The sequence below is a fragment of the Cryptomeria japonica genome, chromosome 9 (assembly GCF_030272615.1).
Source record: "Cryptomeria japonica chromosome 9, Sugi_1.0, whole genome shotgun sequence".
NCBI classification, from domain to species: Eukaryota; Viridiplantae; Streptophyta; class Pinopsida; order Cupressales; family Cupressaceae; genus Cryptomeria; species Cryptomeria japonica.
Window position 1 is genome coordinate 601,639,762 of NC_081413.1, and position 25,194 is coordinate 601,664,955.

At 35.5% G+C, this 25,194-nt stretch overlaps 1 protein-coding gene across 5 annotated transcripts in view; it reads right to left on the minus strand.

Annotated features, from left to right (window-relative positions):
• LOC131074513 (F-actin-capping protein subunit alpha) overlaps positions 1–19,013 on the minus strand; it is an 89,120-nt gene extending 70,107 nt beyond the window's left edge. For 4 of the 5 annotated variants that reach the window (XM_058011153.2, XM_058011152.2, XM_058011151.2 and 1 more), the window contains exons 1-3: positions 18,459–19,008; positions 18,232–18,359; positions 18,039–18,154 (exon numbers count right to left, since the gene is read on the minus strand). In XM_058011153.2, coding sequence (XP_057867136.1) covers positions 18,039–18,154; positions 18,232–18,337 — 222 coding nt within the window. In that variant the 5' untranslated portion in view covers positions 18,338–18,359; positions 18,459–19,008. Of the gene's footprint in view, positions 1–18,038; positions 18,155–18,231; positions 18,360–18,458 lie in introns of all 5 variants that reach the window. The other variant, XM_058011155.2, reaches the window with a different exon arrangement.
• Positions 19,014–25,194: the final 6,181 nt, after the last annotated feature.

Below are 25,194 nucleotides of genomic sequence, written 5' to 3' on the forward strand. Positions count from 1 at the left end.
GCACTGTTTATGTTGATTTAAGTTTGCAGAAAATTTTAATATATGGGTTTCTTCCAAACCTCGAAATTCGCGCCTTGGAATTTGTGCCAGAATTCTCCTGTAGGGTTTCAGTTTTTTCAGCAGCTGCTTCTATTCTGATTCTTTTAAATTAGAGTCTTTTGTCTCGTGCTTTCACTCAATTGACCTTGATCAACCTCGATTTCCGTGATGGCATCATTAACCAACATCATGTTGGAACACAGTCAGAAATTCAATGGCCGCAACTACAACACCTGGAAACAGCATATGCTTACCATCTTTGAGTATCGTTGCCTTGATCAGCTTGTTTTGGGCAAGGAATCTCGTCCTACAACAGCAGGTGATGATCAAGACAAACATGATGTGAAGAATCGAGAGGCTGTCATGCTTATCAAACTCTCCGTCACAGATGATCAACTCCCACAAGTGCCTTCAGGTAAAACAACAAAAGAGATTTGGGATCTTTTCAAGGATCTTCATGAAACGTCCAATAAGAGCTGAGCTTTCTTTCTGAAAAATATGTTGTTTTCTATCATGATGGATGAGAAGTCATCTATCCAAGCACATCTTACGAAGATCAAGTACATACATAATCAGTTGGAAGCTATATGTCGAACCATGGTGGAAGAGGATATGATAGTGATCGCACTGGAAAGCCTTCCCAAATCCTACGAACATTTCATTGATACACCCAATATCTCCTCTACTAGTGTTGATTTGAAGTTTCCTGATCTCTACAACAAGCTGCTACAACAGGATCGATGGAAGCAGCAGTTTGGAAGCAGCACTAGTTCATCCACTGAACAAGCTTCACAACCTCAGCTTCGCATAAGTACAAGGGTTAAGCTTCGTCCTTCCAGCAGAAAGGACAAGGTCAAGGTCAACCTCAGCAGTCTTCCAAAAAGAAGAGCTTACAGTGGGCCTCAGCAGTCTTCCAAAAAGAAGAGCTTATAGTGTTCCTACTGTCATATATATGGCCATTTGGTGAAAGATTGCCGGAAATTGATAGCATCCCAACAATCCAAACAGGGAGGGTCCAAGCAGAAAGCCAATTCTGCCATGCATCCAAATCAGAAGGAATCTGCATTCTATGTGTTCATGGCCCAAACCTCCTCTGATGATGTTCAGTCATCAACCTAGTACATTGATTCTAGAGCCTCTAGGCATTTCACACATCGTCAGGATTGGTTTCCAAAGTACATGCCTTTCACTAATTCAATGATCTTTGGTGGAGGCGAAGAGTATACAATTGTCGGCAAGGGCAACGTTCAGATTTCATCTGGTGGGAGGGATTTAACATTCCTCAATGCATACTTTGTACCTGGTATGAAGCTCAATCTACTGTCAGTCAGTCAGATTATGCAGCATTCACCACAGCTGGATGTCATCTTAGGGTTGCACAAGTGTAGCATTGTTGACAGGGAGACTTGCACTATAGTTGCAGTTGGTATTGAGGATCATGATCTTTATAGACTTGTTGATTCTATTGGTTCTCAGGAGCTCGCCATGGCAGCTAGGAGTACTTCCATTAGCACTCTTTGGCATCAGCTATATGGGCATCTCAATGTCCACTATCTATCTCAGTTGGTTCGAGAGGATCTAGTCGTAGGATTACCTGAGATTCAAATTCATAATCATGGAGTTTGTGAAGCGTGTCAAGATGGAAAGCAGCATAGGACTCCGTTTTCAGATGGAGATGCTTGGAGAGCATCCAAGGTCTTGCAGCTCGTTCATGCGGACATTTGTGGTCCCATGAACACTCCATCAATCACTGGATGCAGGTATTTTCTATTATTTGTTGATGATTTCAACAGACGCATGTGGGTTTATTTTCTTAAGCAGAAATCAAAGGTGTTCACCATGTTTCAAACGTTTAAGGCCTTCGTGGAAAAAGAGTCTAGCTGTCAGATAGTCACCCTTCGGTCCGACAATGGAGGAGAATTTTGTTTTACAGAGTTCACCAACTTTTGTGCATCACATGGCATTAAGCATCAGCTTACCACACCTTACACCCCACAGCAGAACGGTGTTGTTGAGCGCAGGAACCATACAGTCACTGAGATGGCTCGGTCTATGTTGGAGCATAGAAATGTTCCAAAACACTTTTGGGTGGAAGCGGTCTTCACTGCAGTCTACCTTTTGAACCGGTCTCCCACGAAGGTCATTAAGAAGATGACTCCAAAGGAAGCTTGGTCTGGCAAGAAGCCCAAAATCAGTCATTTGAAAGTTTTTGGCTCTACAACTTATGTTTGGATTCCAAATGCCAAGCGCACCAAACTGGATCCAAAGAGTCAGAGTTGATGTTCACCGGCTACAATGACAACCACAAGGCATGTCGGCTAATTGATATAGACACTAATCACCTCATATTCAGTCGAGATGTAGTATTTGATGAAGAAAGAGGGCCTTTTCAGCCTTCCTCCTCTGATTTGAGCACTAAGGATCAGCCTCCAAAGGCTGTAAGTATGGGTGTTCGTCTTCCCTTAGCTCCACCTGATGGGAGGGATTCAGTTGACTCCGAAGTTGTGGGGTCTCCCAGGCATGACATTGCACCCCCTGACTTTTCTCAGGATCTTCTAGATCCACATCCAGAGGAGCTTGCTCCAGATATTTCAGGTAATCTTCATCCTGCAGCAAATGTTGGTACTTCTACTCTCTGGCCTAAGTGCTGGGCCAAGACAATTGGTGATCTTCATGATGATGAGCTCAATGAGGGTAGATCAGTTAGAGGTAAGAGCAAGCAACACAGTTAATTTTGCTCTTATGGCCAAAATTCACAGTATTTATGAGCCTCAAACATATACAGAGGCTAAAGGTGTACCTGAATGGGAAAAGGCTATGGCAACTGAGCAACATAGTCTTCTAAAAAACAAGACTTGGGTATTGTCCGATCTTCCTCCAGGAAAGAAGCCCATTGGCTCCAAATGGGTGTTTAGAGTCAAGTATAAAGCTGATGGAAGCCTTGATAAGTACAAGGCTCGGTTGGTGGCAAAAGGGTTTTCACAAAAGGAGGGCATCGACTATGAGGAGACATTTGCTCCCACAGCCAAAATGAGTACCATTAGGCTTGTCCTCACTCTCTCAGCTCAATTTGGATGGAAAGTCCATCAAATGGATGTCAAGAGTGCCTTTCTCAATGGTGATTTGCAGGAAGAAGTCTACATGATGCAACCTCCAGGTTTCAAGGTTGTCGGTAAGGAACACCAAGTATGTAGACTAGTCAAAGCACTCTATGGCCTCAAACAAGCTCCCCGTGCATGGTACATCAAAATTGATAAGTACTTGATTGATCAAGGCTTTCAGAGGAGTCCTTCAGATCCCAATTTGTATGTCAAACATACTAGTGATGATATTCTATTTCTAGTAGTCTATGTTGATGATCTCATCATTACTGGCAATGCAGCACATTTGATCATGCAGGTCAAACAGAATTTGTGTCAGCATTTTGATATGACAGATTTGGAACTTCTCCACTATTGTCTCTGCGTAGAGGTTTGGTAGACTGATAGCCACATATTCATTTCTCAGTCAAAGTATGCCAAGAGCCTATTAGATAAGTTTCGAATGCAAGATTGTAAACTTGCATCTACACCTTTGGAGATAGGGCTCAAATTATCAACCAAATCAGATTCACCTGTAGTGGATGAGTCTTCATTCAGGCAACTAGTGGGCAGCCTCATTTATCTCATTGCCACTAGACCTGACGTCAGTTATGTTGTGAGCTATATTTCTCGCTTCATGTCAACCCCAAAAGTTGAACATTGAGTTGCAGCGAAGCGTGTGCTTAGATATGTGAAGGGCACTCCTGATTTTGGCATTTTGTACAGCAGAAGCAAAAATCCTAGGCTGGTTGGTTTCACAGACTCAGATTGGGCAGGTTGTGTTGATGATAGAAAGTAACTTCTGGGTATGTTTTCAGCTTGGGTACAGGTGCAGTCACATGGACCAACAAGAAGCAACGGGCAAAGCTCTTTCCTCGACCGAAGCAAAGTATCGGGGAACTATTAAGGCAGCATGTGAGGCAATTTGGCTACGTAGGATGCTTGCAGACATGCAAATGTCTCAACCAGGATCTACTTCCTTGTTTTGTGATAATCAAGGGGTTCTAAAATTAGACAAAAATCCAGTCTTCCATGAGCGGACAAAGCATGTGGAGCTTCATTGTCATTTCATCCACCAGCATGTTGAAGATGGACCAGTGGTATTGCAGTACATTCCTACAGAAGATCAACTGCAAATATCCTCACCAAGTCCTTGAGCCCAGCAAAGTTTCTCAAATTTAGAGGGCAGCTTGGTGTGATAGATAGCATGACCATTAAGGGAGGGTATTAGAATATTTAATTCTATGTTAGTCACCTATTTTTAGTTCCTTGGTTAAAGGTCATTTACTTTTTTTATGTAATTAGCTTTTAAGCTTAATTTAGCTTTCACGCTTAATTTAGCGTTTAGCTCTTTAGTCTTTTACTTTAACGTTATATTCTAATTATAGAACATCATCTTGTAACCTCTATATATACGTGTGTATATCGTTCAATGTAATTATCCGATTATTGAATCATTCATTCAATTTATTTTTCAATTTCAACATATTTAAGTAAGATCCTTGAGCAGGTTGAAAAGATTTGAAGAAGGGCTTCAGTTTCAAGTTCCTAGATTGATTTAATGAGCTGCTACCATAAGAATGGTCAAGGGTTCCGTGTTCATTAATCTCACCAGTTTTAGTGCAAAAGATTGCTTCAAAATGCTTCAAGGTAACTTGTGTAATTTTCTATTTTTGGCAATGACCAAACAGTGACTATTCTTAGCATTCTATTTCCAAGCTATGGATATCAGCCTATTTTGGACTTTGTATTTTATTAATTGTTTAAGAATTTCTTTGCTTTAAAGTAATTTTCTTGCAAATTAGAAGATGTTTGCTTTAAAGTGGTACTTTTGGGATGTTTTATTGCTATTTCTTTAATCCCTAAAAGATCTTAATTGTAACTTATAAATAAGTGCTCTGACCACATAAACTTTTAATAATAGTTGAATTTGGGCTTATGCTCTAGAGATCATCATTCAGCTGAAGTTACTGTTCCTATGTTTGTGATTTTCACCCGGTTACTGATCCTATGTTTGTGATTTTCACCCGAATACCCGCCTCCCACCCCTGAGGTGCATCTCCTATACGGGAGACGCATCTTCAGTACCGGAGATGTCTCTGAAAACTTTTGGATGCATAGGTTCTTTTGGCTGACTAGAAATTGATGTCTCCCGATAGAAAACTTAAGGCATGAAACATTGAAAGGATAAAAGGAAGGCGAATAAATAAAATAAGCATGCATAATGTTCAGTAGTGATACACAAAAATCCATGCAAAGTTATAGTGATCGGATCTACTAACAGTGTAGACTTTTTGAGAGGGACATAAACAGTTGTATGACTGATTTCCTATAATTGTAATGGTCTAAAAGAAATTGCCTTTACTATTTACTGTTTTGTATGACTGAAATATTATTCTTGTTTTCAAAGTTCTATAACATGATAATTTCTAGAAATTATATTAAAAAAATGCACAGTTACCCAAGGACACGTCCCCGACCAAAAAACCCCCATCCCCATCCCGGGGACGTTTCGGGGACTTGGGGATGGCCAGGGGACGTTTCTCCCCGTCTCCAAATTGTCCTGCATTTTGAGGGGATGTCCCCGAAACGGGGGGACGCCTGCCCTAGCTCTGGGGGACGTCCGTACGTCCCGGGGATGGCTGGGGACCACTGGGACGTCCCCCATATCTAAGGCCATTAAAAAATATTAAAAAAATAAAAAAAGTTGTATTTTCAAAAAAAAATTTAAATTTTCTAATATGCCCCTTATTAATTCAAATTGTTATTAAAAATTAAAAAAAAATAAAAGATAACATTAATTAAATTTTAAATTTATTAATTTAATTCATAATTTTGACAATGAAACTATATGGCAGTAGTGTAGCCTTTAGGCATTTTGACACACAGATTAGAAAATCACCCAAAAATCGTCAAACTCGGCAAGTCAATAGAAAAATAACACCCAACGCCTTTGTTAAAGAATAAGTTCTTTTGGGCGATTTTCTAATCTCTGTGTCAAGGGGGAGCGCACAAGGGGCTCTGCCCCCAAACCCCCGTTGAAAAATATGGGGGGAAACTGCGTCAATAGAAGTAGGGAAAATTTAACCTCTTTGTTTTGACATTTTGTATGTTATTTCTTTAATATCTATTATGATATGCATATTGACAATGTGAATGAATTGAAATTCTGATTTATGAATGCATAATTGCATATTGTCTATTGAGTATTAACAATGTTGTATGTTCAGAATTTACATTCTAAAATGTTTTCAACTTTTCATAGTATCATACACATGCTATATCCATGTTTTATTGTTTTCATATGAATATAATGTATGTATGCATGCTTTATCCATGTTTTCATATGAACATTTAGAATTTTGAAATTTTCCTATATATTTTAAATTTTTCCTATATTTTATATAGCTGTCCCCTTTGCCGTCCCCGCCGTCCCCAAATTTTGCAAAAAAATTTGTCGTCCCGAAAAACGCGTTCTGCCGTCCCCGTCCCGCAAAACTCGGGGTAACTTTGAAAAAATGGTGTCTCCAAGTACCCCCATCTCCTATTTTTTAAAATTAGTTGTATCGGTATCAGTACCACTGGCATCTCCAGGTACCCTCGTCTCCTAGTAACTATGATAGTATAATTAGTATTTAATTTGTCAAGCTTTGTACTGATGCTCATTATTCACTAACTGATTGCTTTGTATATCACTTAGAAATTTATTTTCTAGAATCACATGATGTTCATTTTGTTATTTCTAATAGTCTCTATTTTAGCCAATAGAAAGTAATTATCAATGTTATTCCTTCAGATCCTTGTTGCAACAAAATACTAGTCTCTACATTGGCCAATAGGAAAGTTGTCCTTGTTTGCCAATGCTTGAATAGTTTGCTCTCCTTAATATCTTGGTCCAAGGCTTGACTGTTAATAGTCTGGTGAATAAATCCACAGAAAAAACATAGGCAGTTTAGGCAGTTAATTATGTCCTCACGCAATCCTTTCCCTCCTTGAATTTTTGTCTATAGTTTTTGTGTAGGGTTACTTTTAGATTTAGTTAGGTCTCAAGGAACTTCCCTTACAATTTGAAAAATGGTTCTTGTTAATGTTAGAACCAGAAAGGTAAGACATAGAAATCTGAAACTTAGAAAAATCTCACAAGAACAAGATACACAGAATTTTATCCTAGGAAAATCTTCCACCTGAGGGTGAAAAACCCAGCCACACCAAAAAAAATCATCCTTTATTAAAGGCACAAATCTGATACAAAGCTTCACAAGCTTAATCACTTGACAATTAACATAACAAGTCAATAATGTCTCAGACAGCTGATAGCTGCTACAATACGGCTTGAACATAGGCTTTTTATATATATCCATCCCATAAACTTCACGCCCCCCGGCATATATATAGCACATGAACACGACCTAATATAACTCACGAAGAAGGAAGACAGAAGGCCAAGCACCAAAAGAAGTTAACAGTTACACAACCGACATACACAAAGAGCCAATGAACTTTCAACGGATGAAATCCACAATGGAATAAACGGCTGCCAGCACATACACAGGTCTGAGACAGTAAAAGAGGAAGTTGTTATACTCCCAGCTAATCGCTGAACAAAAAATAAAGAACAGCAAGATGATTTAACAACCATCGAATAAATAAAATCTCCTGCAGCGTATGCAAACATTAACAGTTCTATAATCTGCATTGTCTCCCAAGAGAAACATTAAAATGATAAAAAGAAGGCCGCCAAGCAAAAGTTTCTTCATTTTCAGAACTCAATGGTCCTTTCCACAAAACCAACACAGCTGAAGAATAAGTTCAAAGGAACCCAATTGGGGGGTGGGGGACGATGGAAATATAACTCCACAACTTGACAACTTGCTATTTGATTACATGGATATGACAGACCAAAGAAGCTGTTTAAAATTCAGCTTAAGTTGTATCTCAAGTGCGGGATAATTACAAATTTATAAAGTATTTGCAAAGACCTACTGCAAAGGAATGTTAATCCTAGGGATACTGTAAAGGATAAGAAGAGAAGTGAGTGATGTGCATAATTTCAAATAGTTAGAACTTTTGTTGCAGTTCTTTATGGCAATACTGCTCTTTATATGTGAATAAATTAAGTTTTCTTTGTTTTTCTATTCATGTTTACCTGAGATACTGGTTCTTGGGGAAAAAGGCTGGGTCTGGGTCCTGGTCCGAGCTTGGTTCTCCTTGGGTTCCACCCGAGTCCTGTGTGGCAAGACCCACAGAGAACCCAGCCACCTGGGCAGGACCTGGGTGGAACCCAGTAAGAACCCAGGCAGACCCGGGAGAACCAAGGCCCCGTCGGTTCCCAAAAACAGGGCCCACAAAAACAATTAAAAACAACTATGTATCATTTATGTATCATTGTATGGGAAAGTTACATTGTATGTTTCATATTTGTATGTTTGAATATATATAATTTTGATGTTTGAACATATATATAATATATGACATATGTATATATATAATATATATATATGTGTGTGTACGGACGTACCCGTACCCAAGAAAAAATAAAATTTGCCGAATCCGCGAATCCGTACCCGAATCGGTAACTTAGATGTTTACATTTGCTTCCAACATAACACAGTTAATTCCATATTTCTAATTTGTTATCCCCCAAAATTTTCGAGGGCTACGAATCATTAGAAAGAAGAGCCGTGTGTGTTGGGAGCCATTTCACATGTTCATAAGCAGAAATTGGTGATATAGTCACACAATTCCAGGAGCCTTTCCCTTTTTAACTTTTACATTAGATCTTGGCAATCTTGCATCACAGAATTCCTAGTCCTTCAACTTGTACATTAGATCTTTAGAATCCTGCAGCATATTTTGTTGCTGTAGCAGAAGATTTTTATTGTTGGAAGTTATTGCAAATGTGCTCTAAATTTGTGGAAAGAGAATGGAATGCATAGAGTGAGAGTAGTCACTTGTGCATTGCCATTCATGATTTCTGAACAGTAATTGGATCTCCAAGATGCTGGGTAAAGTAGTAACTTATGTCTCAAGCATTTGACACCTACATAAAGGCCTAGTAGTTTCCTTTGAGAGTCCACCAATCCATGGTGATAGAGAATATGGATGAGATATTATGCTAGCTAGGATGGTATCAATGTTCAGTGAGAGTGCCATAATCTCCTTATGCTTGCCAAAAGATACAGTAACCGATTCTGTTGACCCATGCTTGTGTAGAAGATTAGCTTCTTTATCTTTTGGAAGGCCACTAAACCTTACTTTGCAAATTTATTCAATTCACCCAACCAATATATTTGGACAGATCAGTTATTATTTCTCACTGTAACTGCTACTAAAGCTGTGGATATAATCTACCTGTTGTAGGTTGGGGTTGATGGAAGGATTGAACTACTTTATCTTTTGCGAGGCCACTAAATCTTACTTTGTGAAGTATGCAATTCACACAACCAATCTAATTGAATAGAACAGTTATATTTCTCATTGTAACTGCTACAAAATACGTCAATATACTCCACCTGTGGTGGGTTGGGATTAATAGAATTGTAATTTTATGTGGCAAAATACAATAATTGTTGTGATAGCAAAGGATTACCACATTGATTAGATATTCCATTCAGCTTGGGAATCAGCTAGGAATCGTAACATATAAAGGCTCCATAGTCCAAAGTGTTCTCTACAACTATTTAGGAAAGTACTATCACAGGAATATGACAGAAGAAATATAACAGCAAGCACTAACATACATGTCTATTATGCCACAGACCAATATATTTTGTTATAGCTTGATGACAACATAACTCGGAATTTGTTTGCCAACAATATTTAAATAAGGTTATCATAAAAGGTTGCAACCTTTCACAATACTTTTTCAATATAGTAGCTAATCTCAATTAGAATAATTTTACAGCCTAATAAGACATAATGTACTTGGTGCTCAACTAATTATTAAAATCACCCAAGTAACCCTTATGCTGCCTACACTATCCTCCCTCCAAAAAAAAAGGAAGATTCCCGACTGTCTAATCGTCAAGCTGCAAAGTGAGATAGTGCTAAAGCTGTCAACTCAATGCCAATTTCATATCTTCATTTCTAACGGTCTAAATTGAAAGTTTTGATTCTTTACAGTCAAGACATTTGTCATTAATTTCTGCAATTTCTTCCTTCACCACAAACTTGCAATTGCATTATTCATGAACCACCCTCTGTTTTGTTTTTAATCAGTTTTGACGTTGTTGCAATGTTACACCTCTTTGCTTGATCACTCATGCTCCTTAATTAATACTGCATTTATATCTTTCGGTATGCTTAGCAAGGACACTCGATCAGCTTTCAAAAGAAATGATCTCCAGTCATGGCCATTGTAAAATAAATTGGTTCATGTTTTGATTATTTAAATATCTTGCGAATCATCATTGACACCATTCATAAAAATTGTTCAACATGTAGCATTTATTTATGGGCCCATGTGACTTAATTACATTACATGAATCTTTTTTGCGCTTTTATTTATCAGTAACCATAATGTGCTTCCTTTCTTTTGTTATTGCAGCATATTGCTGATTGTAATAAATTATAATGATTGTTTGCTCACTTTGTGTTGTTTAACAAACTACATCAAGTTGTGTCCTTCAGCAGCCACCACACATTATAGTTTCCCTCTTTGTGGCATTAAATCAAAATCAAGTGGCTATGTCTGGCGATCCCCAAACTTTGTTCCTTTGCAGCAATCACTGATTATTGATTTGCTGGCAATCGTCAATTTCTGATGCTGTTTGGCAGTTGTCTGTCGCAATTATTTTCTTCCATCTATTAATGGTTCTATTTCAATACAATTGACTAAGCATGAAGGTTTCAACCATAGTTTTAAAACTCGTGGACTCCCCATGGACTCGCGAGTCCATTGGAGGGCTGAGTCGACTCACCAAGGACTCGCAAGCTGGGTCCTGGCGAGTCCTTCCCATGGACTCGCGAGTCTTTCACCTGGACTCATGTGAGTCTTTCACTCGGACTCGCGAGTCTTTCGCCTGGACTCATGCGACCCAAAAAACACGCCCAGCAAGCTAATAAAGTGTTTTTTTTACTTTTTTCATTCATTTGGAATTTTTTCTTGGTGAAAACAGGTTTGTAGCATTTCAAGTCAGTCTGATTCTCTTCATCAGAATATATACATGAAATATAACATTTAAGTATTTTCTTATACTTTAAGTTATATTTCATGTATATTTTGGCAGGATGTTTGAGAGTGGTTTCAGATCTCCAGGAGTTATAATGCAAATTCTAGGTTTTAGAAGATCTTTTAAATTTTCAGACAGTCAAATTTCAGTAATCAGTAGACTCTTATTGGCATTCTCTCACTCTCTCTATCTCACTCACTTTATCTACCCCAAATTTTAGACCTATCTATCTCCCTATCACTCTTCCTCTGTCCCCTCTCACTACCACTCTCTATCTCAGTCTCTCCTCTCTCCCCCAAGATCTAGACCTATCATTATATGTAATTTTGTAAACGTTTATAAACTTATGCTGCTATCATACATTTTAAACTAAGTTACCGATTCGGGTACGGATTTGCGGGTTTGACAAAAAAAAAAATCTTGGGTACGGGTACGTCCGTACATATATTTATATATAATTTTTAATTTTATACATATATGTATACATATATTATATATATGTTCAAACATCAAAATTATATATATGTTTTGATGCATTTCATGCATCATAAGGGGCAAAATTAGGGTTTAGATGTTAAAAAATACTAAAATGGGTGTTTTTTTATTGTTTTTTGCGCTTTTATGACCCGTGGGCCCTGTATTTGGGAACCCACGGGCCTTGGTTCTCCTGGGTCCACCCAGGTTCTCCCTGGGTTCCTCCCGGGTCCTGCCTAGGTGGCTGGGTTCTCTGTGGGTCCTTCGTGGCAGGACCCACAGAGAACCCAACCACCTGGGCAGGACCCGGACCCAGCCCATTTTGCCAAGAATCGGTATCTTAGATTTTAAAGTTTGAAACTAATAACTCTGAGTGTGAATGATGAAATTTCGAATATTGAGCGTTTGGAGATCATATGACATGTGTAATGATTCAATTATGGCTCTTATGTTCTCTAAATGCATTAATTTCTTTATGTTTTTTCTGTAAATACGGTGTATTTTTTTGCCGAGTCCTTTTGCAAGTTTTTCACGAGTCCGAGCCCGAGTCCTATTTTTTGGTTTACCGAGTCCGTGGTGAGTCCAAGTATTAAAACTTTGGTTTCAATCATTCATACTCTCCAAACTGCCACTTCTAAGAATTAGTCTAAATGTAGCACACCCATATTGTAAGGTTCAAATTCATTATCTGGATTTCTACAGAACTAGATGGCTGCTGTGACTGCCTGAAATAAAGTGAGAGTGATAAAGCTGTCAACACCAATACCAATTCATTTCTTCATTTCTTGAAAAATAACAATTCTTTAAAGTCACAACATTCATCATCAAAGTTTTACAACATCTTCCCACACAACAAACTTCCAAGTGCATTATTCAGATACCACCCTCTATTTTGTTTTTAATCAGTTTTGATGTTTTCACAATGTGGCGCCTCTTTGCTTGATCATTCACGCTCCCTAATTAATAGGGCATTTATATCGTTTGGTATGCTTAGTAAGGGCATGTTGATCAACTTTTGCCAAAAATGACATCCAATCATGGCCATTGTTTAATAAGTTGATTAAATGTTTTGATTGTCTGAATATCTTGTGAATCATCACTGACACCATTGGTTAAATTGTTCAAAATGTGCCATTTATCGGTCAATGTGATTTAATTAAATGGCATGATTCTTCATATATTTAATTAAATGACATGACTGCTTTTATATATTTTTGTTTTGATATTGTATCCATCAGTGAGGTTTTGTAAGGCCATTGATGTACTTTATCAATGATGTTTTGTATTGGCATCTTTTATCCAGCTGTGTGTTATGGGATGCATATATTGTAACCTTGTGTTTGGAATATTCAATGTTTCAGTTTCACTGTTTTCACTATACTTGCTATATGTGATTGACCATGTTTTCTAGTTCAGCTTTACGTTTATCTTTAGGTTTATCATTGATTATCAATGTCTGCATTTAGGTTTTTGAATCATGTGGCCTTAGAATGATTTTCAGTTGATGCAGTTTATTGATGTCATTTAATATATATTCTATCATGTTGGGTGTTTTTATTGTGCTTCAACTATCTTGTATGGAGCAAGTGTGCTTGATGTTTCATTGAGTACATAGGCACAGGTTTTATCACAACACTGATTAAATGGAGATGGCTCAAATTGGGCAAATATGAGATGTGTATCTCCGTATCTCAGTTGAATTGTTTTTTGAATCCTAGAAACTAGGATTCGAATCAAAGTCAATTCAACATCCCCGCGTTGTGAATAAATCAATAATGTGTTCTCTGATTAGGTGTTTTTATTTCAACTCTTAGTTTCCATTTGCATTTATTTGGTTCCCGCGTTTACTTAGAATGGAGTGTTTGCAATTTACCTATATGTTATTGTTAAAATTAAATATTTAATTACCATTGTGGAACAGTCCTATGCAGTTAAATAGTGATATTCTAAAATGCGCTTGAAATTTAAAAGATTGTTTGGACTTTATGCCTAGCCAAATTGATTGAATTGCATGTGTTAATTCGTTTGGGAAAAGAATTACATTATTTTATTTCATTGGAAATGCTTGAAAATTTCATACAATATATATGTTATTTGGAAAAAATCTCTGAGTCAAATATCTAATTTATGATGTCCACTTGAGGAAATAATTTGTTAATGGTAAATGAAAAGAAAAGCCAAAAAGGGATTAGAGATTTTTGGAAGGGTTTAAAAGAAAGAAAAAAGAAATTATCTTGTCCCTCTTGCTTTAAAAATTTTTCCCTCCTTATTTGAAGCTTTACTTGATTTAAAAGTGGATTTGGGATAGGTTTTAGATTGCTATACTTATGAAGGAAGAAGATCCTGAGAAGATTGCTCGTTGTATGCATGGAGGCAAAAAGATTTATTCAAAAACTTGTGTGAGAAAATTGCATTGAGCATCAAGTTATCCATCTATTTGTCAATTGAAATATGCTTGATTGATCATGTTGGAACCATGTCCACATTAGGTTTATAGAATGCAGTAATCTATTCCTAGGTCTCAATTGAGTTTTGAATCTAGAATATATCTATAATTCATTTAAATTAGTTTATGTTATACTGTTTTTGAGAAATCCATTTTATAGGAGTTTTACTAGCAAAATTTCCCTAAATTCTTATGTGATGCAAAAAGTGCGCTGTTGTACACATTAGGAATATAAGGGTATAATTTTTTTGGCAAAATTGTGAGTTTTTTAATTTTTGGAAATATTTCATCGTTGTGAATAGTAAAATGTGATTTATGTGCTTGAATCTTGATTTATGTCTTGTGTGTGAAGCATCAATTTAAGAAATTTAAAATATAAGGTATGTACCTTATTTGTATTTTGGGGGGTGAAGAGACTCATGTTTCTTGTAATTTTCTCAAGCTTTTGCATATGAGGATCATGAACTTTGGCCTCATTTTTAATGCCTTGACTTTTTGAGAAGAGGTTGACTTTTGGACCTAGAATTGGATACAAATGTTAGGAATGGAGTGGAACGGTGTTGTGCTTGTAGAATTGGGGATGTCCCATTACTAAGTATTGTATGGGTAACATAATGAGATCATGATGAATTAATGATTCAAACATCTACAATGAATTTAACTAGGTAACTTGAGACATTGCATAAATCGAAGGCCCTGAGGGAATCATTTAAGATAGTGCTAGACATACGTGTGCACAAAGGCCTTGAGGGAATCACAAAAAAAGAACCATGAACATCACTTGCATCAAATGTGCTGAAGGAATCACTCAAGATTGTTACTATGGTTATATTGGCATCTAAAAACACAAAGGGAATCACGCAAGATGGTAATGATGCCATTACATACACAAGATAATGACAACACTCTACATCCAATACTTAGTAGATCATTTTGTATATTCATTGGATCAATGGTACTCAATGTGTCCTTATGATTTTTTTACTTGAGTAAGATGTTATGCCAACTCATGCATTGATTTTGGGGCTTGTTACCATGCCATCTTGTGTGTCATTGTTTGAAGGCCATAACCCTTGTATGTCATTGGGTACTTGCTTTCATGATGTTCTTGGTAGGTGTGATGCCATGATTTGTAGCATTCCCCAAAATTATATTATGTATTTCTGTATGATCGCTCAATAAATTGTCTCCCAGCTCAAAGGGATGAGCCTAAGGGTTTCACATGATCAGGTGGCACTATATCACCTCTGGGGCTAGCTAGATTTATGGACTTGCTTGGAGAGCATGCAAAGTTCATTTATTAATGAAACCATTATATACCAATTTATTGTTGTACCAAAATCAGTTGTTCAAAATGGCAATTTTTACGCTTTGTAGTTTGTATGAAGATAGTTGATTCTCCACACAGCAATAAGTTGGTATTCAAACATTTAGATTAGTTTTGGGATGTCACTCAGTATTGTTTCCAAGTGACTCTTCTTGAGTCACTTTTGGAAATCATTGTAGAAGCTTCTTGGCTGCATGTTAGAAGTCTCCACTTCTATTCATCGGTAAATTGATGGCCAGTATAAAGTTTTCACGTGCAACTCAGTCCATGTCCTCTTATCATTGCCAAAATAAGGAGTGTACCAACTATTTGAATATCCTTCAGCAAGTTTACAACTAGGTTACCATATCTTTGCACAAAATTATCCTTACGAAGTTTGTTATGGCTTCCATCCTTTGGCACCTTCTTAGATTTTGGTTTCTCTTCAAGCCCCGACTACATCCTACCAACTGAAGGAGCATGGCAAGCTTCTTCCTTTGTGCAAATTGTGTTCCAGGTTCAGGCCAAAAATTCAAGACATCCTTTTCATCATACTTGTGCCAAATTTAAGGCACTTCATGAATTTCATCAAATGTCTCATTCATTTGAGTTGGTGATCTTGTTTGGCTTCACAATCAACAACACCACAAGTCAAAGCTTTTTTGTTACAAGGCTCACACAATTCTCGAAGTTTAGGTGCCAATGCTTTTTACTTGGATCCCTTAGTTCAACCTGGAATCTAAAATGTTGTCATTGTGATTCAGCTCACTATACAAACTATCTAACTTGCAGAAGGAGATTTCCATCACCCATTAACAAGTTTCAATCTATGAGTTTTAGAAACCATTGGCTGGTGAAATCTTGTTCCATGTTTAGACTAGCACCAATTGTAAGAAGCAAACCACTATTCATTTGGTTTGTCAGAGACACTTTCATTAACACACACAAAGCGCTTGTAAAAAAGCTTCCTCGTCTAATGTTAAAGATGGAAACAACATCTGCAAAGCAGGTAGGAAATGATGAGGACATATCATAATCCATTCCTCCTTGAAAATATCTACACATTGTACATTCCATCTTTTTTAAACGTCATGGTAAACTACAGAATATTAGTCTGCATGCATAGTTCACTATTTTCACCTCTCAGCTAGACCAACCAAGGCATCCATACGGATGTCCAGTTCTCTAATTGCATATAAAATAGACTAATTGAGATGTCTGCATGCTCAGTTCAAAGAAGGTTAATATCCACTTAACCTCATCATTGTAAATCTATTGAATCCACATTAATGAAGACCCTACATGAACATTTTTGACAGTATCACTTGTATTTGTAGCTGTCCATTTTTGGAAGAGGGCATTATTTGGCTTTCTATAATTCCAGATTTCAGAAATAAGATTGCATTACATCTGCTAGTAGGTTATTTTTCAAACTATCGGTTGTTTCACTTTTTCCAGTAGCTACGATTCAGATATTGAGCATATTAGATTTCCTGTTCAGAAATCAGTCTTTCTTCCACTTATATACTAGAGCATCTGCGATTATATGTGGAATAGTACGCAAAAATAACACCACAAAATATAAAAAAGATTTGAAATACTCAGCTTTCCATTAATCAATCACCTGACTCGTTATCTTCCTATTTTCTAGACATATACAGAAATATTAAGAACATAAACAGTTTTAAAAAAACAAAAAATCCAAACATAATGAAATGAGAATTTTTTTGGTGTTGGGATTTTGAAATTAAATTATTTTTTTGATTGAATACTTTGAACACTGTGTTGGTATCAGATAATTAATTTTCTTCAGCTTCAAGCCAAGATCTGAGAGATATCCATTCTGTCAAACTTACACAAGACTCGACCCAACCTCATCCCTTATCATGCCATGCTCTTGCACGTAAATAATTTATCCCTGGCGGATTCTTTGTGAACCTAGCAAGTTCCCGCAACCGACCATTTCACAAATTTTGATTATTTTGAGGGTGAGATTGGAGACAGATGAGCCATAATCGATACCAGACCTGCTATGGCCGCCATGTACAGGCTATAGCCGAGCTACATGACCTTGACTCATGCTCACTAAGCATACACAGCCTATATATGGACCTCTTGTGGATAGGCCACATTATACCTGAATCTGTACCGGTATATTAGGATCAGACAAACATTCCTTCTGACCTCTGTATCAAGAAGAATACATAAATTACTGTTAACAAAATCTCCAATTAATTAGAGTTCTTCCGAATAGTCATTTCAAGTATTAAATCATCATAATTAATTTCGACAAAAATCGTCGGTGGCTTAGTCACCTTTAATTTGTGTTTTACGACTCTCCCCTATTAATATTTCCAGGATCCAAGCATATTAATGGTTGTTTCAGATTTTGGCGACATTTCAATGTAGGGAATGACGGCGAACGCTAATGCATCCACTGAAGCAGTGACAAAGTGTCTGAATTGCCAGAAAAAAGAAAGTTTGAACTGGTGATACATATACAGTTGTAATAGGGTTTATACCTGACCACTTCGATTGGGCATCTCCAGAGATATCATGTGGAACTTATTGTGAAGGGGGAAGGCTTCCAATGTGGCCTTTGCGTACATTCTCTCATCCATCAATACCGATCTAATGTCTGCATCATAAAATTAATATCATCGAAATTTCTATTGATCAAACAAACTAAGCGAGCGAGCATGGGTAAGATGGTACCTTTGGCGACATATTGGATTTCTCCAGGAGGGGAATTCACAAGGAACCACTTCGCCATTTCGATCTTCTGCATTTCAGACAACTTCGCTTCCTCCTCATCGTCCATTGCACCACACCTTTTTTCTTCCCTGCCCAACCAAAACACGCGAGCTTTACTTTAAAACCCCATGATTATGCACAAATTTAACTGAGTCCTATTCCCTACGCTTTCACCGATATAAATTTACCTCACTTCATCCTCCTATAGTTTAAATACGCATAGAAATGTTTTAGATAGGAGCAAAACTACAAAACAGATAGCGAAAGATTATTGGGTTTTTCTTAATAGGGTTTTAAATCATTTATGGCAGGGAGGTGGGACAAATAAGCCATAATCCATGCCAGACAATTGGGTTTTTCTTAATAGGGTTTTAAATCATTTATGGCAGGGAGGTGGGACAAATAAGCCATAATCCATGCCAGACAAGCAGTGGAAATATATGGCTGGCATATACAGGCCATAGCCCTAGACCCTTGCTTCCTAAGCATGCATACACAACCTATATGCAAGATGGGCCATATTGTACTGGATGTGGATGTGCTGTTACTTAGGAAATAAACAAATTTTCTTTCAATTCTGTCCAACTAGTGTTTGTGGGATCCATGATTTGCTAGGGAATGGTTGTTCGTTATATATATTGGGAAGATATTATTACGTGGGAGGTTAAGGGAAAATCATAGGAATGCAAGCAACAATCACTAACTTCCAAGTAATTATCCACTGCAATTCCAGGTGTATGCATTAGCCAACAAGCATAACATCCAAACGATTTAAGCCAATTGCAAATCAGATCAGATAGTAATTGGGTTTGAAGGGAATAAGTAAAATGTCATTCCGATTACACATTGTTTAAGATATGGACTTGGGTCAATAACTTTTAAAAAGGGAAAGGAGAAAGCAACAAAGTACATTTAATAAAAAAATTGTGTCAATATTTTTTTTTATGAGTTTTAAATAATAAAAATCAATGAATATAGTTTGATTGGATTTTATATCTTGAAATAAAATAGTGTATATGTAGAATATTTTAATTTTAAATTGATAAAAAAATGAGGCATTTTGTAAATCTTCACTTTTTTAAATGATTATCTAGTTCATTGAGATCATTAAAATTTGATTATCATACATGTCAGTTTTCAAAGATGTAAATGTATATTCAAATAATCAATCGTTAGAAAGAAAAATTACAAGATAATTTAAAGAATCACTTCTCAAGCAAAAATAACTTGTTAGATTTATGAATTACCTAAAAACTAATGGCACCATCTAATTATCTATATGAATACCTAAAGGGCAAGTGAGTAGCACACAATAGTGGCATTCAAGCATATATAATAATGCACTCAACTAGGCAATGTTTGTTAACCATTTTAAATTAGTTTATTAGAATATGGACAAAATAAAACAAAATAGAATTCCTTGGGAAGATCATTTGTTGGTGTATATAAAACTAAGAAGATATAAACCAACAATGTATGCCTTCACTAATTGATAAGACCTTCAACCTATATTTTTATTAAATCGAGTACATTTATTCTATTTTCTTTTTGCTTGCACTCAAATTATTCTAAAAAATAAATCTATTAACTCAACCCAACTCAACTCCCATCTATTTACTAAAGTTGTTTTGTGATTACTTTTATGCATCTAATTATATTAGCCTTGATCACGCATTAAGGGGACCTTATTTCCTTTACAATCATGCTACTAATATAATTTGACTATTTTGACATGGTTCATATAAATTACTTATCCTTGTGGGTTTATTAACTTTTTTTTTTAGCACACAAAATAAGACCACATAATTTTGTATAGGAGATACACTAAGGCCAGTCAATTGTATTTTATTAAAATATAACCCTAACAAATTGTATCTTATATTACCATAAAAAAAATTATGAATATTATTATATTCAATGGCGCTAACTTTTTCAAAGTAATTGCATTTTTTTGTTCCATCATGGGTGGACATGTGTCATGTTGTGAACCCACGTATAACTATGTTGGGGACATGGAAAGGAAATAACCATCATCGAAGCAATAAAGGATTTTGCTAGAGGTATGTGAATATTCTTTTTGTGAGATGTTTTTGCATTGTGCATGTCCTCCTATTGTATTTGATTAAACTATTTCTTATATAATATGGACTTCTTTGAGGCTATTAAATGGCTTCGCCAATGATGGTTGATATTTGATGATAAGTGATGGGGTGGGTAATATAAATTTCTAATTAGTTCTTTCTTCAAGAGCAAACTTTTGGTTGACATCTTACTTCCTTTAATGGGTTTCATGCTTCCTTTCAATTGTTTTGGATCATTGACTAACTATATACTCAATAAATCAAAATTAAAACCTCATTTTGATTGCTTGTCTTGATTTTGTGAATTATTCCTTTGGCATTACTTGTTGAATTCTTGTGAAAGTATTGAATACAATAGAAAGATAATAATTTTGATACCTAAATTATAATCATTTTGAAGGTCAATCCATGTGTTATTCATATTATGAAAATAGGTGGTTCTCAAGGTGGTTAAATCATTTTTCCCTTAGCCCAAAGAATGGAACATGGATAGGTAAATAAGCAAAGATTGCTTGTGTTATCTTTAACATTTTTTTCATTCCTACAAAATCTACTTCTCTCTTGAGTTGCTCATAATTGAGAAAAGTTTATTGATATCAAAAAACTATAATTTGCTCATTGCATTTGATACCTTTGTGCAACCCAATCACAACTATTACAAATTAATTATCATCTTTATTTTTAATGTCATCATCTTTAGAAAAGTTGCAATGTGAAGGGCTTTAATAATGAATCATACAATTCAACTCACAAGGTTCTTTGAATATTTCAATGACCTCTTCATTTTATCTATGTGAAGTATATCGTATAATTGTCATGCTCTATAAAGACTCCCATTTTGGTGCCTCCATGCAATCATTTCATTGTTTCAATCTTTACATTTGTCCAGTTATCATGAAACAAATATTCCCTAGCTCTCTAAGACTTTGATCTTGGCTACTTTATAACTACAAACATGTATTGCAATACTCACTTATTTCTCTATGTATTAAAATATAACTATTTATATAACAACTCGAAGACATTCCATGATACAATTATTTGTCGTGACATTTAGGTGGTGAGGTATGATACCATAAATACATCCATTTGACCATGTCAGGTATTTATTTTTCTTAGCATACTAATCAATTTCTTGATGTCCATTTGGTAAATTGCTAGCAATGTAATTTTTTTCTCAACACACTATTTTCATCAAACAAATTAACAACAAATATTATTTTTATGGTAGATTTCAACACTTATTGTTACTTAGTCATTAATGTAATGATTTTGCATACCCTTTCTCATAAAGGGAATTCATTTGGTATAAGTATGGTGAAGGTGAAGCCATCAAAAGAATTATGGTTAATAGTTGAGGATTAAAACTTAATCTTAGACATGTGAGGGGACAAGACTAGCTACAATCATAAGATTATTTACCTTATCAAAATCCTTTGATTAGTTTATATTGTTTGCTTAATATGCTCTTAGTGCGTCATTGAGGCTTTATTCCTTTTTCACATTTTAAATATCTCATTATTTGTGTTTCATTATTAAATATTTGATCATTGATTCCAAGAATACCTTATCTTTCACTTCTACTATTGGATACCTTGACGATATTAAGTTGTTTTTAAGTTGTTGCATCAAATACTTTGTCCTTTGAAGACATTATAAACTTCTATTAAAATGAGTGCTCTCTATATTTTATGGGTACATCAATTCAACATGTTGCTAACTTTTCAATCTTTCTAGAACTTCTTCATATTGAACTCCTTTTGTGTGGTAGGAATTTACTTCATTTGTTTATGATAACTATGATGCTTATAACCTACAGATGATGATAATTCAATTTTCAAATGTTAATAATGGCATATCCCTAAGCTCTATTGATAAATTTAAGGGTCATAAATCATGATGATGTTATTTGTTTAATGATTTATTGTCTTGTGATGATAAAAATATATACTTTATGATTCCTTTTAAAATGTTTTTTATTTATTTTAATATTTTGACTATTTTTTCCTTTTTGACCCATTTATAGCTAGTATTTGCCTCATCTTCTTAGTTTTCCCCTTTCAATATATCTTGATTTCCAAGTAATATGTATCCCCATACATCAACATGTCTTGTTTCCATGTGTGTATACCCCCTTCCATGTCTTATTTCCTATCCTTGTGTCATCTCTTCCCCTTCACAATTGTATTTCTCTCTTTTGCATGTTCATTCACCATTTAATTATCCTTGTTTCCATTTTCAAGGTGATTCCTAAAAAAATCAAATGCTTGAGTTTATCCCCACCTTTTTTTATATATTGAGGATCTCTCTTATCCCCTCTTGTGACTAGATTATCCTTACCCTATTTCTTATATGAGTCAAACCTTGGGACTCCATGTGAGATGAAAATAACACCAAGTAAATTAAATGGAAAGTATTCCTAGAATAATTAATCCCATTTCAAGTTGTCATCCCTCAAAAACTAATAGTTTAACCCCTAAAAATTCATATAAAAAGATTATTTTCATTCTTTTGAGACTATCTACACATTCATGCAACATCATAGAATAAAAAGACTCTTCTTGAAAATGTTGGAGCTTCAAAGTCTTTGGGCTTTAATATAATGTTGAAACATCACCATATAGCATTGAAGCCCATTCATGCAACATTTTTGAGGCATGGAATAGCCACTTGAGATCTTATTCCTCTCATAGCCCTTATTTCTCCTTCCCAAGGTAATTACTAATCCACCCTTTTTTGGCCTAGTTTATTATTTTCTTCTCCCCATTCTAGATCACATTTGTAACCTTTTATTTTCATTTTGACTTTTAGTTCCTTCTTCCACCAACCCTTATTTACCTTGTTTCTATTTCATCTCAGTTAGTGATCCATGAGCATCTAATGGTGCCATGCTCAATCTTGCATTACTCAAAAAATTATAATGCTTCGTGTCTTTTTTGTTTTCAACAATTTGTTTGCACGTTTAGCTAATAATTTTATTGTATAGTAACTAGCTTTACTATTACCATTAATAACTAGGAGCTCATTTATAGTTATTGTGTGAAAAAATATTTTTACTTTATCATATTATTTCTTGCATAATATGGGGCATTGTATTTTTTAGGGACATCAAATTTGAATTTGAAATCCATAGGTGATAGTGTTAACAAGTTATATAAAGGATCAGTCAAATTAGATGCTTGGTTTATTTCTTTTCTTACACGAACAACTAAAACTGAATGAAATTATTTCATGCAAAGCTAGTTAGAATTAAATATCATTTTTAAATGTAAAATTAGCCAAAATGAGGTGTGGAACTTTGGCCCAAACCTTCCCAAGAAACTTCTAAGCACCAAAATAGGAGATTAATGCAAATTTGAAATTGAATATTTTAATCAATCTCAATGAGAGCATGGAATTTGATGTTATTTTCTAGAAGCATCCTTAAATGGAATCCAAGTGGGAGTTACATCATTTTGAATAACTAAAAATATATTTAGTTGAAAAATATAAAAATCATCTCATTCAAAACTTGTCAAGATTGATTGAAGGTTAAGAGAAGTACAATTTAGCTCATTTCATTTTATTTTACATTTTATTGTCACCTTTGTGGGAAAAGTCGGTTAACCCATGCCACGTGATCAATATAATCTTCTCATGATACTTTCTCTATCACCAACAAGACTCTAACCAATCCATATTCAAGCTTTGGGAGCATATCCAGGCTAGAGCTTAATTTGTCCATGTTTATTTCTCCTTCTTCGTAGATTGTTTTGAATACGTGGGGAACAATTTTAGTGAAATATATTCTACAAGCTATACAATCCTTCAATGTTTCATCCCCTACACAAATAAGAGGCATTTGGAAATTTACTAATCTTTCAAATGAACATAATTCCTTAAAAATAAACCTCAATAAATGGTGTCATGCATGGGCATATCCTCCAATGAATCATTCATAAAAAAAATTCCAAAGATGCAACTTAAATTGCCAACATCAAATGTTCAATGACTCAACAAGGGTTTCAAAAACTCAATTTTAGGAGCCCACTTTACTTTCAATGTTTTAATTCTCTCCCTGTAATAGCATGGTTAGTGAATGTGTCTCAATGCATTGTAGCTCTCTAATGCCTTTTCAACATGGCCAAGGATACTAGACAACCTATGGCCCAATAAATTATCAACTTGAACTAAATTATTTTCCCTTTTAATTTCATCCTCCTTAGCCTTCTTCTCTGCTTCTCTACTTTCTTTGAACTCCTCTAAATTATTCAGTTTGAAATTTTTAATAGCTTTGATTCTTGATATGGTAAGCTCTTTATTGTAACTTGTGGTGCTTATGGTAGCAATCTTGTGATCATGTTGTAGTGATCTCTCAATTTTAAATTTTCTTCATTCAATTTGGCAATATTTGCCTACATTTTCCTAACAACTACTATGAACATAGAGATGTTGACTATGAGTGTCATGGCTTGGGATGCACTGGTATCGCTTAACCTCCTAACGATTAAATTTCCAATCAATTCATTTGGATCCTTAATATCGTGTGGCCTATTGGTCCTAGGATATACAAATTATATTGCTAAGGTTTCATGCTTGGATTGAAACCTAAGCCAAATTATAAATCATGAGCATACTCATCTGATTCCAACATAAGGTCATCACCCTCCTACCTCTTGATAATGTCAAATTTTATCTCAGAAGATAGGTCCCAACCTTCAAGCAATAAGCAACCACTCTCCCTAACTATTTGTATCCCTTACTCCAGAGTAATATCTACCATGTCAACAATTGTCTCTTCCCTAATTTTGGATGCAATTCCATACTTATCCTTCATAGGGACATTTTGTTGTTTAAACCTCCT